Source organism: Perca flavescens, chromosome 23 (assembly GCF_004354835.1).
Source record: "Perca flavescens isolate YP-PL-M2 chromosome 23, PFLA_1.0, whole genome shotgun sequence".
Taxonomy (NCBI): domain Eukaryota; kingdom Metazoa; phylum Chordata; class Actinopteri; order Perciformes; family Percidae; genus Perca; species Perca flavescens.
In genome coordinates this window covers 19,410,818-19,428,866 of record NC_041353.1, presented here as the reverse complement: position 1 = coordinate 19,428,866, position 18,049 = coordinate 19,410,818, and the positions used below count along the sequence as shown (strand labels likewise).

Here is an 18,049-nt window from a genome sequence, read left to right as displayed (position 1 = left end):
TTCAAAATTAATCAATCAATTAACTCATTTTTCAAGCAAACATGCTATCTCTTTTCAGCTTCTTAAATGAGAGGATTTGCTGCTTTTATTTGTCATGACAAAAATGTAAAGCTTTGGTTTTTGGTAAGTTGATTGAACAAAACACACAAATTGAAGACATCAACATGGGTTCTAAAAAATTGGGAATTACCTATTTTTACTGTTACCATTTCATAGACTAAACAATTAATGGATTAATCGAAAGACAGATTAATCGATAATGAAAATAATCGATTAGTTGCGGCGCTAACTGACACGAGTAAGCAACTAACAACAAAACAAGTAGAGTCACAAAAAAACAACCAATGATGAAAGTGAAGGGGACGAAAATAGGATACACTGAAAGAGACCACAATAGGCAAGAATGGAACCACAATAGAAGAGCAGAATCGAAAACTGAAATATTAAAGGGGAAACGAACAGACAAAAATGAAGTAAGTGCAGCAGATGAGAAGAGAGTACGGGTTGACAAGCAGAAAGCCTGTAAGACAGAGAATAGAATAGACTTATTTTACTACGCTTAATACATTGGTTGTATAATACTGTGTTCAAGAGACAGTCAGGCACAGTGAAACATTACAAACTGACTTGTCTTTGATGGTGAAGCTCTTCTGCTCCTCCAGAGCGTGCACCATAGATGTGAGGAAGCGCTGGTCCTGGATCAGCCTGGACAAGCCCTGGCAACATTCGTCAAGCTGAACCTTCACCACATCCTGATTTCAGGTCAGATACAACAATACATCACTGACCGAGTTATACATCGCTGACAGAGTGGTACCGACAACAGCTGGTATCAAACCTTACCTGACCGATGTCTTTGATAAACGATGTCATCAAAGATTCACTCTGAAAAACAATTAAAAAAAATGGCTTTGTAAATCTGGGAGTGATAATGCATTATATGTGATATTTCATAATTGACAGCATCAGTTTGCATTATTTCTATCCAGCTCCACTGTACCTCAGGAAAAAAGATTCTGGAGGCAAAATGCTTGTAGTCCAGGAAAGGAATCGCTCCAACATTTTCCATCAGGTCAGCATTCTCTGTCTGCAGATCCACAAAACCTGTGGACAGTTAAGTGAGGCTGCTTTCATGGACTATAAACCTGTTTGTGTCTGGATCTGGCATGGCTGGAGGAAACACTTTGTACAGAAAAACAGTAAGCTACAAAGGACAAAGCAGATTATACATATTTCCAGAAGTGACAGGTAAAACAGTAAACTTGTGAAGCAAGCATCCATTTGCAGGTCACAAATAAAAAGACAAAGTAAAAATGGGGGACAGTCTGCACTGGTGCTGCAACTCACTTATTGTTTTTACACCTCTGCAGGCCCAAAGCTGATTGCTACAAGGCTTTGCATGAGCATGTGTGTGTACAACATTTGTTTTTTTAACATCTTCCAAATAAGGAACAAGTTCAGGGAATTTAACGCCACAAAAAAGGAACTGCATGTGTGTGTATGTTTAACTGTAGACTGTAAAGTGGTTAAACACAGAAGCTAGTGTCTGATAAGGTTGAGCTAATTATGAAGTATGATCAGATACGGTTTCCAAAATTCGTAATTGTGCTACCAGCTCTGTGAAGTGGTACATGCAACTTGAGTTGCATGAACCTTTGCACAGCTCTCTCTGGAGCCACACATGCTTTGTACAACTTTTTTCATCACATGCAGCAGTACTCTAACCTGATGCACAAGATGGTTTGTTACATAGAACAATCAGAGAAGCCCTCACTGGAAACCGTTTGGAAAAGAGCAGGCACAAAAAATACCTGGCCGGAGATTGAATGAATGAACCATCTATCACGTCCGCAATTTGTTTTGAACGAACATGCGCGGCTGTTATACGCCTAAACCGCGCCTGTAGCTGCCAGCTGCTCATCACCGGACTCTGATTCGTTTGGTTAGCTGGTATGTCAGACACAAACGCGTTACCTAATGCCTGACAAGATGGGTTTTTGTGTGATATATGATCCCGCGATTCCCACGTTAGTTATATCACGCGAATCCAGCTGCCGTGCAAGGTAAGCAGTACTCCCCAAGATCAGAGTTTCTCTTTAAGAGATCACCAAAGTTATCTCATGTCGTCATGAGGGAAGCATGGCTAAAAACCATCGTAACGCTTGGATGGGGATTAGCACGTTGTTGATTAGGGCTGAGTAATGTTTGATCATTTCTGATAATAGTACTGCTGCAATACTTGATGTTTAGTTCAGAACAGCAATACATTAACATATTTACATGATTGGATATACAGATAGTATTACATGAACACTTTATTCTACAAATTTCTTTTAACAAAAGAAAACAACTTTCTCTAAATATTGTATAAACAAAAGCAGTCATACAATAGTTTTGCCTAAAAAGAGCATGGCAGCTCAGTGGTGGCCTTGTATAGCTTCATGCACAAACATCTATTTTGGCAAACGTGAGCATTTACAGAGTATACAGTATACAGAGGCACAGAAGAGAAGTAAATAATGCTGCAGGAGTGGCTTGAGAAGTTTCAATGGAAGTTTTGATACTTATCCAATTTGTATTCTTTTTTCCACTGTTTGAACTGGTCAGTATTGGAATCATCTATTGCAACCCACAGCCACTGTTCTCCAGGAAAGACAAAACTAAACATTTCTATAGGGGATGTGTGCTCAATACCCAATATATGGGCTCACCTTAACGTTAAACTACAGATGCATTTTGAAATGCATTGTGAAAATGTGTTGCTGACCTTGTCTAATGTCATTCCTGATGTCGAGCTCCAGGGCTTCCATACGCTTGTTCATCTTAGCAGTGAGCGTGTTCTGTTGGCTTCGGTAGACAATCACCAAGGCTGAAAGACAAAACCAAGCGGACAAAGAGACTCTAGTAAATAAAAATAGAAAATGGTCTTCCTGTTATGGTTTGACCTGGATCGGCTTTTGAGGCTGCTAGTGGACCAAAATGGGTCAAATCATTCCTCATCATCCCCTACTTTGTTTACTTACCTACAATAATGCAGGGTATCAGCAGAAGGACAAGAAGCATCAGGTACAGATTGAATGAAGAGCTAATGTTCAGTGTCACTGTCTTGTCTCCATACTTTATCTGTAAAAAAGCAATAATCACATTTTTATATTATATATATATATATATATATATATAGGAATTTTACAGAGCGCAAATACATGTTCACTATTGCTAACTATTGCAGAGAAAAAAATATACTTCTGAGGACTTTTGAAAGATTTACCATTAACTGCTGAAAGTTAGCGTTGGCTGTCGTTTTAATCTCACAGATGAAAAAGTCAGTCTCATTACTGGTTTCTTTGGTTTCCATGATGCAGGGGTGTTGTTTTTCTTCCTCAACGCCCCATACCTTCAAATCTGCTACGGTCATCTCCAGTTTGTCTGCCTTTTTCTGAAATAACAACAGAAACAAACACTGACCTTTTCTGTATTCATGTCCTATATTTGTCCATGTGTGCTAAAAATATGCATTACCTGTATGGTGATGCGCACATCGTCCCCTGTCCTTGTGGATGTGAAGTTAGTGAACTCAGGCTCTGGATAGTAGGTCATTGGTAGGCAGGCCAAGGTTTCATTGGCTACTTTCAGAAACACAGTGCTAGTAGGAATCCCTTTTTCAGCTGCAGGTGTGTCATAGGTGAGACTCTGCAGAAAGTTTGAAAAACATTATGTGTTATATATAATATACCATAATCTGTAAATGGCTTAACATGGTGAAAATGGTGACATGGTAAACTAAGCAATGTAATGTGACATGACAACTGCACAGCATAATACAATATAACAATGTGACACTGCTTGATGTAAAACAACAACATATGCTAATACAACATAAGACATTAATAGGATGCCAAATAAGATATTATGATATTATGATGACGTAACATACTGCAGCATAACAAAAAGAATGTCATAGCATGACGTGACATGTATTATGTAACAAGAGCGCATTATACTGTATATGACTTAATTCACTCTGCAAGTTTTTGCATGTGTATTGAAGCTTGTGACTACAATGTTATGTATTATATTAAACTTAATGTAGTGTTACATGGCATAATGCTAGAAGAGTACATGTGATGTGACATGTGACAATACTATAATTTGGCATGTTGTCATGTAACGTGACAATGTACTGTAATGCAGCATGATATGATGCGACATAATTAATGTAAGACAAATATACAATAGGACTTGTTTCGTCTACACACCAACCTGATTAGTCCTGTCTCTGGGAAGTCTAACTTCCTGCGGGGCGTGGCTGTGCGTGACCCCTTCCACAAACTCCAGGTGGGATCCCGTGAGTGTGATATTCCTCTTCCCACTACAGGACACAGAGCAGCAGCCAATCAGAAAATGACTAATTTAATACAGATTAAATACCAAAGAAAGTTTTGGTTTTGTTTACCATGACAGCCTGACATGATGGTAAAACACATATGTGACTACCACGTTTATATAGGGCTACCTACATATGAGAATTTAAGTTTAAATCTCTCATTGTGGTCCCTGTAAGCTTCAGTGTTCACTACAACTTACAATATGATTGGACTAAAACATGATGAAAATGTAAAAGAACATAAGAAAAGGTTGGGATGTGCTAAAATACATTAGGATCATCACTCAATTGGGCCAAAGTGTTCGACCAACTCAAAGACAAACCAATACAGACTGCTGACTAGCACCCTAGTTCCTTCAAGAATTTGCATCACAGCCACCAGAACAATGAAGAGAGCACAATAGAAATCTGTAGGCTTACTGGTGGTTGTAAGTGACAAACCACTTACCATACTGGAAATCACTTTGAGGAAGGGCTGAGCTTCTGTGCAATGGTGCGTGGTGAAATGATGACATTGAGGTACAAGCTCCGTTGTTCTTAAGTCAAAACTTTTTGCCTCTTTATGTTAACATAATGGTGACAAATTAATGCCTGGGATTATTTAATTTTTGTATGTGCATCTTCCAGCCACATGTACATAAATTGTTTTTGCATGTTAACAAGCAACAGTGTTACAGACATTTTAGAACAAAGGCAGAAGTGACATCTTCGGTTGCCGCAACTAAAAGGGAAGTGATCTTATGGTTAAAGACATTGGTTTGGGGAAGTGTCTGTCTTTCTGCATGAGATGCCCCCCAACTTGCAACTGTTTACTCACTTACCGACACTGTTTCCTAGAATAAGACTCAGTCAATTCTATTGAAATTAGTGACAAAGCACTGGGGACACATCCCATAATAGCCTACCTACGTTTTCACGGCCCTTTCTGGGTGTCTTTTAGTGTTGACAGTGCTGTTTAGCATTCGTAATGCCAAAGCATCAAGTAAGAATTTTAACTAAGTTCTAATAACTTTATAACCATGATGTAGACCATTGCGTTTATCTTTTAAAACCACATTTCCTATCAACCCATGTGGGCTTTATAATGCCTCACTATTGAAAGGGGCTGAAGTTCATGTGTTTGTTCATAATCATTATTCTACTGTTTCAATAATGATTAGGTTGAGATTTATTGATGCAGCATGCTGCATGTGCCACTTCAAATTCATTGTCAGAGTGTCCTGCTGAAAGAAGCTTTTTTTGGTCAATCTCCAAAAAAACTCATCACTCTTGGGCTAATAGTTGTAATATTTTTTCCCTCCTCCACTCAGCACTTTAGTAAAATCTGAGAAAGAAGTTTTCACAATAAATAGTTCTTGTTAAAAACATTGCCAAAAGGCAAAATTAATGCAAAGCAATACTCATATCCTCTTTCATACACATACACACATACACATATATATATATATATATATATATATATATATATATATATCTCAGAAGAATAGGCTATATTTAGAATCATCATTCATCAACATACAGTGAATCAGCTTGCAGTAGCCTATTCTTGTTCTGTTCCTTATTTATTAGGTAGGTGCTCATGGACAGTATACAGAAATGAAATTGAGACTCTACACAGCTGTATTTGTTTAGATTAATAAATGGCACTTTTTTTAAGTATTTAATGTGTCAACTCTCACTGATTCTTGCTTACTCATTACATTGCTTTAGTTCTTTTAAGGAGTAGGAGTTGGTATACATATGTGGTATTTGTGATCTAATGTGGTGGGCCGGTCTGGGCCAAAATGCCAGGGCCAATTTTTGGTCCTAGTCCGTCCCTGGTCATACCTGATCCAGGTGCTGCTTGGTACAATGTGGGTGCAGGATGGGGACGACCGATAGGTGATTGTAGCATTGCCATGGCAACTACCATCTGGGAGGAGAACACATACTTTGACCACGCCTTTATTATCGGCACTGGGAATGTGGAACGTCAGTTTCACACCAGTGTTGTTCCACACAGGAGATCTGATCAGAGCACACAGACAGACAGACAGAGAGAGTTACAATAAGTAGTAACATAGTTACAATAACTGAAATTAATTGAAAAAAATCTGCCTCAACAAAAATTAACATCAGTTTAAACTTTGTGAAATAAGTTTTATATGTTTAACACAATGCTAACTGCCATTAAAAAACATTAACACTAAAAAAAAAAAAAAAGAAAATGGAGAATGCCTTTTACATAGCAAACAGCAAAACATTTGTGCTTAAAAATTAGAAACAACTCTAAAGCAAGCCTATGAAGTCAAATCATTCAAACATTATTAAAAATATTCTGAATTAGTTTTAATTCCTCAATCCCTAAAGCAGAAACACACTCAGCTTTACTTGCAAGTTGATGCTAAGAAAACCAAAATGTCTGTCTGAGCTGACAAGCAAAGGGTGTCGGTTTACACTTTAAGAATAAAAAAAATCCAATTTCTGAAAGAGCTGTGAAGTATTGGCTAGATTTTCTAAAACTTGTTACACCACGTATCATATTCACTCTCCAGTACCACCATTATGGCCCACGTTAAAATAGAGTAACATAGGCCTACCCTATTTAGCTATAGACAGTTCACGAGGAAACTGGTTGGTTCATAAGAACATTATTTATTGTCGACAGCCACAGACACACTGTACTTCCTCCGTCCCTGCAGCTCGTAACTATTTATGAATGTATGCGCAGTCGTGACTACGTAGCAGGCTGATCTCAAAACAAAAATATTTCAACGCAAGGAAACCCTTATTTCAAATTACTTTGGACTGATCATGGTTTAAGTATTATTATTAGAAATGTTGTAGTATTTCTACAGTATAATGTTTTTAAAGATTATTTTTGGGGTTTTTCCACCTTTAATTTGACAGGACAGCTAGGAGATAAAGGGTAGAGAGAGGGGGGAAGACATGCAGGAAATCATCACTGTGTCGGATTCAAACCCTGGACCTGTGCGTCAAGGCATAAACCTCTAAGTATATGTGCTCTACCCAGTATATATATATATATATATATATATATATATATATATATATTTTTTTATATATCAGAGATTCCATCCACGTACCACTACAGGGAGCTCACGTACCACCAGTGGTGCTGGTACCACAGGTTGAGAATCAGTGGACTAGACAGTCATTGATAAGTATCAAGTCAACTGTCAAAACTGTCAATTTGATGAATATATCAATTTGTAATATTGATGACTTTTCCCTTTTATAATTGCTATCTTTAAAACATAATTCATAGTGCGAGCATAATCTTAGTCTTACTCTTGTGGATTGCAGTCCATGTCCGCTTGGATCCTCACTCTGATCACATCACTGAGGTTAGAACCCGACAACACTGCATGGTTTCTGCCGTAGAAAGACACCACACTGGGAGTGATGGAGGAGATCTCGGGATTCTGACAGTAAAACACACACAAAGATATCCAGTTTGAATGCATTATCTTCGAATGATGTTTTAATCTCTACTGAATGTGACTAAGATGAGAATCAGAGGGAAAATGTGTTTGAGAATTAAGGATTAGACTCACAGAAAACTTCATCCCTGACTCCATCTTTCGGCAAACACTGTCCTGCAAGAGGAAGTTAGGAGAAGAAATGAAGCATGACATTCACTTTGAAGGTTCTATTAAGAGTTGATTCAGGACCTGTTTCAGCTAACGTTAGCTTAGCTAAAAAAAAGCTGAAAATAATAAGTAAGAAATCAGCTTGCTTTGGGTATATTCCAACAACTATAATACAATACTATAAGTCGTATGTGTTGGACGTTCAGAAATAGCAAATGTGACATTTTGGTTTAACAAGCAGTTAGCTTAACTAATTACTGATCAGCAATAGATGTGTCTCCCCCTGTCCTCGTAGTGAAGGTGACATCTTTGCAAAGTGTCTAAACTCTGAACAACTTTGAGCAGACAGCAATGTGGTGAGTTAGTTGGTGACTAGCTTGCTAACATTAGCTAACGAGACAATAACTAACTTTTGATGGAAGCTAGTAGTTTGTTTCCCCTTTGTACTAATATCAGATTGGAATCATAATTAATTAAAAATATAATTACATTCCCCACTCCTTCATTTGCCCAGGAACAGCCTTTTTCGCTCCAGCTACATCCGGCACCGATACACTGCCGACACCTGCAAGAAAACAAATGTTAGAACCTATTATTACTGTTAACACTCAAATATAAATCATAATGACTTAACACAAAGACCACAAGATAGGAATACTGTATATGCTACCTCATCAGAATCAGAAAAGGTTTTTTTGCCAAGTAACACTTACAAGGAATTTACCTTAGTGGTTGGTGCATACATAAAACATAATAAACATTAATATAAAATAAACAATAAATACAGAAACAAATATATACAAAATAGCTGTTTAACATAAGAAAAAAAAAAAAAAAAAGGGCTGAATTTGCAAAAATTATAGTATCGGCAATCGGCAGGTGTATAGTCCAGGACGTATTAAGGCAAAGTGTGGGGACTAGGGGTGGGGGGTTAAGAGTCAATGTCAGTAAGGGTCCGGGGCCTTGTTAATAAGGCTGACTGCAGAGGGAAGAAACTATGGGTTGAGGTTTGGTCCGGATGATTTGAGATGGCAACCTCCTGCCTGAGGGGAGGGGTTCAAACTGTTTGTGGTGAAGAAACACAACCACTGACAACTACATTCAACAAAGCAATCCTGCTCCTCTCCACAACAACTTTCTCTCTCTCTCTGTGTTTGGTAGTCACCCAACAACCCCCCACCACCTCCAGCCAGGCCAGTCTCACCTGTGTGTGTGTGTGTGTGTGTGTGTGTGTGTGTGTGTGTGTGTGTGTGTGTGTGTGTGTGTGTGTGTGTGTGTGTGTTTGTCTGTGTGTCTCTCTGTGTGCCCGACCGCCTGTCTAGACACAGCTGAGAAGTCAAGAAAGCCTAAATAACTATAAACCTGGGTGTTTAATCTTGAAATGTGTTTTATTTTGTAAAGAATCTGGCTACACTGTGGCATTCCTGTGTTAGATTACCTAACTGAGATGACGCAACTCCCGCTGCAGCACACGGGCTGGTGCGAGCGTTCCACTCCTGATCACAGCTGGTGTCAACAGACAGATTGGATAACATGGGCACTGAAATGGCTCTGCTTCACGATGCTTAAGTATATGTGCGCCTACTCTACCCACTGAACCCTCCCGCCACACATGGGGTCTTTTTCTATCAATTTTTGAAAAACTTGAGGCTGTTGTATCCGTAATTAACTGCTTCTTTAGTGATTATTCTATTACATTCTTACATCTTTTTGTTTTCTTTTTGTAACCTTTATATCAGGGGACTTCAATGTTTTTTAGGCCGAGGACCCCTTAGCTGAAAGAGAGACAGAGAAGGAACCCCCTACTACTGTACATAAAGTATATATCATGTTTTAATGTTAAACATACATGTGGAAGGCACAGTGAATCCTTAAGCGTACCTCTATGGCTACCATATGGCTACTTTACCTATAATAAGCTTATCTTCAATGTACAAATTAAATGTTTTTTTTTCACAAAAAGGCCAAATTATCTTTCCTAATAATAGGTTGAATTCATATTATTGTATATTTTCAGACATATTTGAACTTTTGAAAAAATAAACTTTGAAAAACATTTTAGACATAATTGGGCGGCCCCCCTGCACTTACTCTGAGGACCCCCTAGGGGTCACGGACCCCCTGTTTAAAATCTCTGCTTTATATACAAAGTTTTTGATTACTGCCATGTGTGGATTAATATGTGTTTGTGTGTTCAGCTTTCAGTTGTATGCATGTGTCTTATCTCAGTTGAATGCCTGAGGTTGAGTTTACAGCTAAAAGGTTTATTTGTACTTCTTCACACTGATTCTCAATAGATAAACCTTGGCATGACACAAATAAAGAACAACCAGATTCCAGAACAAGACAAGGTTACATTATTTTTTCTGTGTAACTGGGTCCTGATAATTAATAAGTCTTTTGTTTCTCAGCTCTATCTTTGATCATTTATGTTAGACATAATCTGTCTACTTAGATTTCTTTATAATGGTAGTGGACTTACAGGACAGAAGTTGGTGGTCCCCTGATGTCTGAGCAGTTGGACAGCTTCAGTGCTTTAGACAATTGTGTCGTCCCAACTCTAATCTTAACTGTGACATGCAGGCCTGTTAAGGGAAAAAAGAAGTGAATATGTGATGTCTTGGACCAATATACATTAAACAACACAGATTTCTCGACTTCATTTGAGGATTCTTGTGACAGTGAAAGTCATTGATCTTCAGGTTTTAAATTCACTGGATTATTGTATTTATCACATGTCACTGACCTCCAGCAGGAAGTGTGCTATTAGAAAGGATGCAGGTGCATTGTGGGAACTGTTGAGGAAGGCCGTCTCTGCAAAGCTTAATGGAACTTGCAGAGAATTGACAGGCAAAGTTAGACAGCGCCTTCTGGCCCACACTCAGATGTGTCTGGATGTTAAGTGTGATCTGAGAAAGGAAGAATTGTGTGAAGAAGTGTTTGCAAAAAAAACAAAAACTAACAATCACAACTGAATAAACTTAAAAGCCTGTACGTAATCTTCACCTGGCCTGTGTCGTCCTTTACAACTTTGTAGGAAACCATTTTCTGTTGAGAATCGTCAGGAATGGATAACCAGTCTGAATCTTGGCAGTCATCTTCAAATGTGCAACTAGGAGGAGAACATTATGTTTTAACCAAGTTCATAATTCTTTGAAGGGGTCACCTGCAGATGTTGTTCCTGACCTTTTTTTAGTGCCGCACCAGACGCAGTACGGATCCTGTGCAGACCAACAGTCCTGCACATTTGTGTATGTGCTGCAGTTTGACACAGGCACACGCTTCATCTAGAACAAAACATAGCAACAACTTTAAAATATAGCATTTGTACATAAGACATTGTGATAATAAAATGATCTGAACCATTTAAAGTATTCATAAGCTCCCAGCATTCATCACGGCCTCACACGTGATACATGCACTGTTGTAATGTAACAAAGTACAAATATTTAGTTCCTGTACTTACGTAGAATTTTCACGTATCTTTACTTTGTTATTTATATTTCTGGAAACTTTTACTCCACTACATTTCCCTCAGCAAAATCGTACATTGGAGTGAAAGATTCTTCCTCACAAACAATGAATATTCTGTTTCTGTTTTTCTTTGTTGATGTCAGACTTTGAATTTGATGTTTAAGGAGGTGTGGAAACCCTGAATATTATACTTTACTATAAGGAAGCCACAATAAAGTTCATAATCAAAGTTTTTACTTTAACTTCTACTAATTAAGTATTTAATATCAGAAAATTACCTTTGATACTAAAGTACAGCAAAGATCAGACTTTAAGACTTTTACTTAAGTAATATTCTAAAAGGTGACTTTAACTTCTAACTACTAAGTACTTTATACAAGACTGGATACATGTACAATGCACCTACCTGGTTTCTAAGTGGCAGGTACACATGTTTAAGATCCACTTGATCCAGAAGCATTTTGGGAAACACTTGGCGGTCATCAGTGGCCCTGTAGAGCACCCTGGGACAGGTGGTGTGATAGTTCTTGTCCACAGCAAGCTGACAACAACAACAACAATGTAGCTTAGTTATGTTTCTGGTAGACTAAGCTGCTGTGCTGGTAAAGATCAAAGGTTATGGTTTAATGGGTGGATTAAAAACTTGTATTGCGTGGAAGTTAGCCAACAAACTAAGCTGGAGAGAGGGAACTCCTCTGGTCATAAAATGGTAGTGGGAACAAATAGTTTTTTAATCAATTCATGTTAAAAGGTCAGCAGGCTAACCAACTGTATGCTAGTATGGCTAATTTGAATTTGGAAGGTTGGCTTGCCTGACCAGGTAACCTGGATAATAGAATATTTACGGTAGGCTTTATAATAGCGGCTCAGTTGGTTTTGCCTTACCTCTTGTTTTTCACAGTGTTATTTAGCCAGCAAAATTGATTCTTTGGCTCTTTCTATTAAGATTTAGCCAAATCCCAAACCATTTTTGCCTTAAAAAGGATTTTTACATGACATTCAGAACATTAGTATAGCAGCAAACAACTATTTGCTATGTAAAGATATAGTGGAGTAATGGTGTCCTGAGCAGAGAATAAAGTCACAATCCCTCTGTGTGTGCTGTAATCTGACCTTCTCTGTTCTTTGCCAATTGTACATGTTTGTCTGCATGTGGGTGTGACACTACGTTGATATTTCATGAATTGGGAACTAACTAAATTGAATTCAACCAAAGGGTATCACATGTCACAGACTAGTATATTAGACCTGTACAAACAAAATATTAAGAAAAGGATTTGCTGCTGCAATCAATGGCTGTGTGGTCTGAGTAGAGGAAGAGTTGCATTTCCTGATGAGTCTGTGGTTCAGGCATCTTATACATGTCAAGCCACTTGACTAAACTAAATGTTTAAGCAGAAATGTCATGGTGTCTCCCTCTTCAGCCTCACTCAGTGTACGTCCTGGAGTTTTTCAGGTTCCGTCATGCTTCACATCCCCCTTCGTGAGTTTACCTCCTCTGGAGATCACCTGACCATTCACCTGTCTACACAGCTGGACCTAATTTCCTCAGTCAGTCTCATTGTATATGGAGAGCAGCTAGTTTTTAGTTTCCCAAGTGTGCCTACATTGCCATGCTGCTGTAGATGCTTGTTGCCAGTTATCTGTGAGTTTGACTTGCACCTTGCCTCGGTGCCTACCCTCCGGCCTCAGACTACCCATGGATCTGTTTGCCTGTTCTTACTGCCCAACTGTTGACAGTTGTTGACTGATGGATATTTAAAGTGAAACTGCCTTTAACGGTTCTTACCCTCTCAAAGTGGCTGCATGTGGGCCCTGCTTCTGGTAAACTGTGACAGGAAATGAATCTTACACTAGACGTTAAGAGGAAAGGGTTGAGGCTGAGAGGGGTATGTTGTTATTGGGGTCAATAGGTGGCTTTCTGCCAATAAGTTTGGTTATAGTGGTTTGACCTGCTCCATCCAACCCTGTACACACCAACACTACCCTGACAGGGAATCCCACCACATGATTTGTCACATCAGATTTGATTTCATGATGAAAATGGGCAGATGTTAGAGAGTAATATACAGAGCGTGATGATGACCATGGCATTATGTTAATTTTTGTTTCTTGTTGAAGTAGTATACTTGTGTATAATTTAACAAAATTAAACTAATTTAGGTCCCCCTACTGTAAACAGTGAGACTTCAATTATTAGGCAAGATGCTTATATAAAGAGAAATGAGCATTTTATTGCATAAACAAATAATGCTATTTGGTATGTCTGATACTTGACCCCACCCAGGCAAATTCTCACCACCAATAGGTTGCATAGGTTTATACGTATGTTCCAGTTAATTATCTATTATTTACTCACACAGCATCACAATATCATCTTTAACGACAAAAAGGCAAGTGGTCTGCACTTTCTGCATCATTTTTTCTCCAGCTATCAGCTGTCTTCCCTTATCGTTACATTTGCCAGCGAGTCAATAGCAAAGCCATTCTTCACTGGTAGGCCTCAGCTGCATAGCTGGGAGAAATACACTTAGGGGTTTATGAACACTTGTGAAAGTAAACTCAGCATGAAAGAGCCTATTGTGTCTGGCGGAGGGTCACTGTGGAGTGTTCTCAGACTTCTGTTCAATACTATAATCGTGTGAGTGAGCATGTAGAATGCAGAATATTTACTGTCATATCAAGAAGATGGAGAAAAAGAAAGAGGATGACAGGAAGCTGGTCGTATTAACCAAAACTATTGCAAGAAATTGGACATTATTTTCTCGCCTTCTGCACTTACGCACATCAATAAAATCACATTATGGTTCCAATTTAAGTTGTAATGGAAGCATTTGAGCATATTCCTTCCTATACAGCATCTTCCTTCTATCATTTAATAAACACGTTTGTTCAGGAAATATATACAATAGGTTTTCGTGACTTTAAAGTGCTCATATTATGCTCATTTTCAGGTTCATAATTGTATTTAGAGGTTGTACCAGAATAGGTTTATGTGGTTTAATTTTCAGAAAATACCATATTTTTGTTGTACTGCACATTGCTGCAGCTCCTCTTTTCACCATGTGTGTTGAGCTCCCTGTTTTAGCTACAGAGTGAGGCATCGCACTTCTGTTCCATCTTTGTTGGGAGTCGCACATGCGCAGTAGCTAGGTAAGGACTACTAGCCAGTCAGAAGCAGAGTATGAGGGAGTGCCAAGCTAGCAGCTAGACAGCATTATAATGTGTGTTACAAAGTGACCACGTTTGTCTCTGAAGTAAAGGCTGGACTACAATAGAGCTGTTTGGAGCAGTTTGTGAACAGTGTTTTCTGTTGGAGATGGTAAGTCCCTTTCGGGTGGACTTTGGGCTTTTTCACTTTTTAAACCTATAACATGCACAAAAAAGATATATAACACAATAAAGGAAAGGGAAAAAGCCAAAAAGCATAATATGAGCACTAAAGGTTAATGTATAGATACTAGTTAATAGAACAAAATAGAAATCCATTGGTTCATGCCATTACCTGTGTCGTTGAAGTATTGATTATTTCAATAATCGATGTGCATCACTATTTATACACACCTTAATGAGCTGGCCATCTCCTGTCCCAATGAAGAAAACCATCCAGGCCTTGTGTCTCACTGCCAGCACAGAGGTCATGGACTTCTGCCTGAAGAGCACCGCCTTGGGCTTCAGAGTCTCTGGCTGAGAGACAAAAACACATTGATCATCAGATCTGAATCAAACAGATATTTATGGATTTCTGAAGAGTAGATCTTTGAAGTATTGATGATACTTGAAGTAGTTTATTAGTGTCAACTAAAACAATTTATGTGGGTACACATCCCAGTCAATATTATTGTTGTAGCCTATCATGTCCAATGACTGAAGCTGTGCAGTGACATTTTAATTATTTTGGCCTCTCACCTTCTAAAGACAAAACCTACGGAATACAGTTTTGCTTTGATTGTGAAATAGGTCAAGCTTCAGTCAACAAAACCCAAAAAGTCCTTCCTCAACAATGCTTGCCCTTTGAAAACATTTTTGTCATTGTGGAAATGCTAAAGATTTAGAAAACTTTCACAATATTGTGATAAAGTATTACAGTCCCAAATTATTTTAAAATAAAAATTGAGACAGACTTCCTTGCATTATTTTTCTAACTTCTTAGAACTTCGCTCATTCATTTCACTCTTAGAATATGAAACCGATAATAATAATAATAATAATAATAATAACAATAATAACAATAATAAATTGTAATGTATAAATTATAATTATTATTGTTATTATGAGTAGGCCTGGTATAATGTCTTCATCATAGTTACAGAAATGGAAATACTGAATCATATCGGATTGTTCCCACATAGAGTGACATATTTTCTCACTGCTGGAACTTTTAAAACCAAAGAATAATGAAGTGAACTAACTTTCTGTTGATACAGAAGGCAGATGTAGATTAAACTACAGTAAAAGTTGGAAACAACATCCAATCACTCAACAGTCTATTTCATTTAAAACACAACGACCAACCGGCGGTCTTTTCCTGTCAGTGCTGCAGACACTACAGAAGTCTGGATCTTTATCAGTGTCTCCGGTGAGAGGAGGGCTGATGTCAAACAGTAGCAGCTCTGTGTCGGTGTGTTCTCCGTCCACACTGAACACGCCGCTCCAGAGCACCGGCGGCCCGCCCGGGATCACGGAGGAGGCGAGGAGTCTGCTGCCTTTCCCCCCATCAGAGATGCTGAGGGTCGCTCCCGCAGCGACCTGAGAGTCTGCGCTTTGTTTGTTTTGCCCTCGAGCCAAATGAGACGGACTCTGTTGCTTTTGTCACTTGAGGGCAGGTTAGAGAAAAGATAAATGGTTAAACTGATCTGAAATCCATCCACAAACTCCACACTACCTGTAGGATAACGTTTGATCGCAACGGAAGAGAACTCGCTAATTTTGGAAAATATAGTTCCATATTGCTTGTGATTCGTATTACGAAGTTCTACCGCTTCTGATTCCGTGGAGCAGCTGCTCTTTAATGGATTTGTCTTCGTATTGCTGTGTGGCAGTCAGAATGTAAGTCTCTGTTTTCCCACATTCACCACATTCACCAGGAAGCCGATGGATGCGCTGCTGCGCCTTGGGGATCCCACCTCGATGTGCTCCATATACTGCATCTTTGAAATGTTCTTCAGGTCCAGCACCTCGCAGTAACCGCACTCGATCACACCGCAGCTGATCAGAGTTTTATTCTCAACAAAAGGCAATAATATGTTGACGCTGAAAGTCGCGTTCCGCTCATCCGTCTCAGAAACCCGGGAAAACTGCGCATCGTCCGTCTGATACCCGTCCTTCAGGATTCCTCTCTGAGTCAGACTCTGGACCAGAGTCAGGTCGTGGCTCAGCTGGTAGAGCGTCTCCGCTGTAGCGATGTAAACAGTGTTGGTGGCCACAGCGAAGTGGCGGAGGTCTCCATCAAAAGTGAAGCCTCCATTCTCCTCCAGGCACCGGAGCCTCTTCTCCCCAGAGAATGAACAACAGAGCCGGCAGCAGGATCATCTTCTTGCAGTGATGACAGCTAAATGCTCACACGTAGACGGTCTTCATGCCACGCTGCTCTCCTCCACAGTGTCACTGGTCTCGTGCGTAAAAGCGCAGCGCGCTGTTGAAAAGAAAAGTGCTGAAAGTGGGAGGAGCGCGCGCAGCGAAACCGAAAACTAAAATTTCAAATATTTCTGAGATATGATTATGCAACATTACTGTTTCACAGCTGTATTTGTTGCCGAGGCAACACACCAATGCTTAATCAGACAACAGTGAGTTCTGATTGGGCCGCTATTATAAATCCGTATATATGAGTACGGTCCTGAACCATAATTTACATGGCACATTTGATTCTCAGCATCTACAGGTTATTTAACACCCCCTTCAGCCGAGTGACAGTAGGCTACAGTATAATTGAGTGTCGGTTACACAGAATCATCAGGTAACTATTTTGGACGAAAATATGCAACTTTCCGCATGTTGAAGCTACAGTACAGCAAAGAGTATATCCAGTGTGTTCTGGGTGACATCTAATTATCAGCTTTCGGAAGTTCTTTCTTCCAGTTGAATGTCATTAACAGTTGAATGCAAATAGATGTGACACTACTTGTTAGAACTCACTGGTTACTACACTGACAGTGACGACCAGACAGATGGGACACAACAAAATGTTTACTACTCTAGAAATGAGACTGTCTACATCACAAAAATGTGACAAGAAGAATGGACTTTGCTTTTTGCACACTATGACCAAAGAAACGAGTAATCCGTCATATCAGAGAGAAAAAAATGTCTACCAACAACAGCCTTAACTTACGTTTTGAATGTGTTCTCGTGTTATAGGCTGCTTGAGGATGCTGGTGGCGTGAGGGAAGAAAAGATCAGCATGTTGGCGTTGATTTTCCAGATATGAAAGGGTAAGAAAAGTTTGGATTATGCCTCGAGAGCATACAATCTAAATATTAATGATAAATATTTTTTTGAAGCAATAACCAGGCTTTTGGCTACCATCTAGCTCTCTAAATAGGGGGACGATCCCACCTGGGTCACTAATTCCAGAGTTGCTCCCTGATTGGCCACA

At 39.1% G+C, this 18,049-nt stretch overlaps 1 protein-coding gene across 1 annotated transcript in view; it reads right to left on the bottom strand.

Annotated features, from left to right (window-relative positions):
* plxnc1 (plexin C1) overlaps window positions 1-18,049 on the bottom strand; it is a 66,891-nt gene that overhangs the window by 35,146 nt on the left and 13,696 nt on the right. The window contains exons 12-31 of the mRNA XM_028571330.1: window positions 16,521-16,938; window positions 15,967-16,257; window positions 15,016-15,138; window positions 11,858-11,992; window positions 11,164-11,264; window positions 10,984-11,089; window positions 10,724-10,886; window positions 10,460-10,562; window positions 8,467-8,542; window positions 7,942-7,983; window positions 7,676-7,809; window positions 6,212-6,391; window positions 4,261-4,369; window positions 3,520-3,690; window positions 3,269-3,436; window positions 3,024-3,123; window positions 2,768-2,869; window positions 1,001-1,104; window positions 844-885; window positions 628-752 (exon numbers count right to left, since the gene is read on the bottom strand). Coding sequence (XP_028427131.1) covers window positions 628-752; window positions 844-885; window positions 1,001-1,104; window positions 2,768-2,869; window positions 3,024-3,123; window positions 3,269-3,436; window positions 3,520-3,690; window positions 4,261-4,369; window positions 6,212-6,391; window positions 7,676-7,809; window positions 7,942-7,983; window positions 8,467-8,542; window positions 10,460-10,562; window positions 10,724-10,886; window positions 10,984-11,089; window positions 11,164-11,264; window positions 11,858-11,992; window positions 15,016-15,138; window positions 15,967-16,257; window positions 16,521-16,938 — 2,793 coding nt within the window. The remainder of the gene's footprint in view (window positions 1-627; window positions 753-843; window positions 886-1,000; window positions 1,105-2,767; window positions 2,870-3,023; window positions 3,124-3,268; window positions 3,437-3,519; window positions 3,691-4,260; window positions 4,370-6,211; window positions 6,392-7,675; window positions 7,810-7,941; window positions 7,984-8,466; window positions 8,543-10,459; window positions 10,563-10,723; window positions 10,887-10,983; window positions 11,090-11,163; window positions 11,265-11,857; window positions 11,993-15,015; window positions 15,139-15,966; window positions 16,258-16,520; window positions 16,939-18,049) is intronic.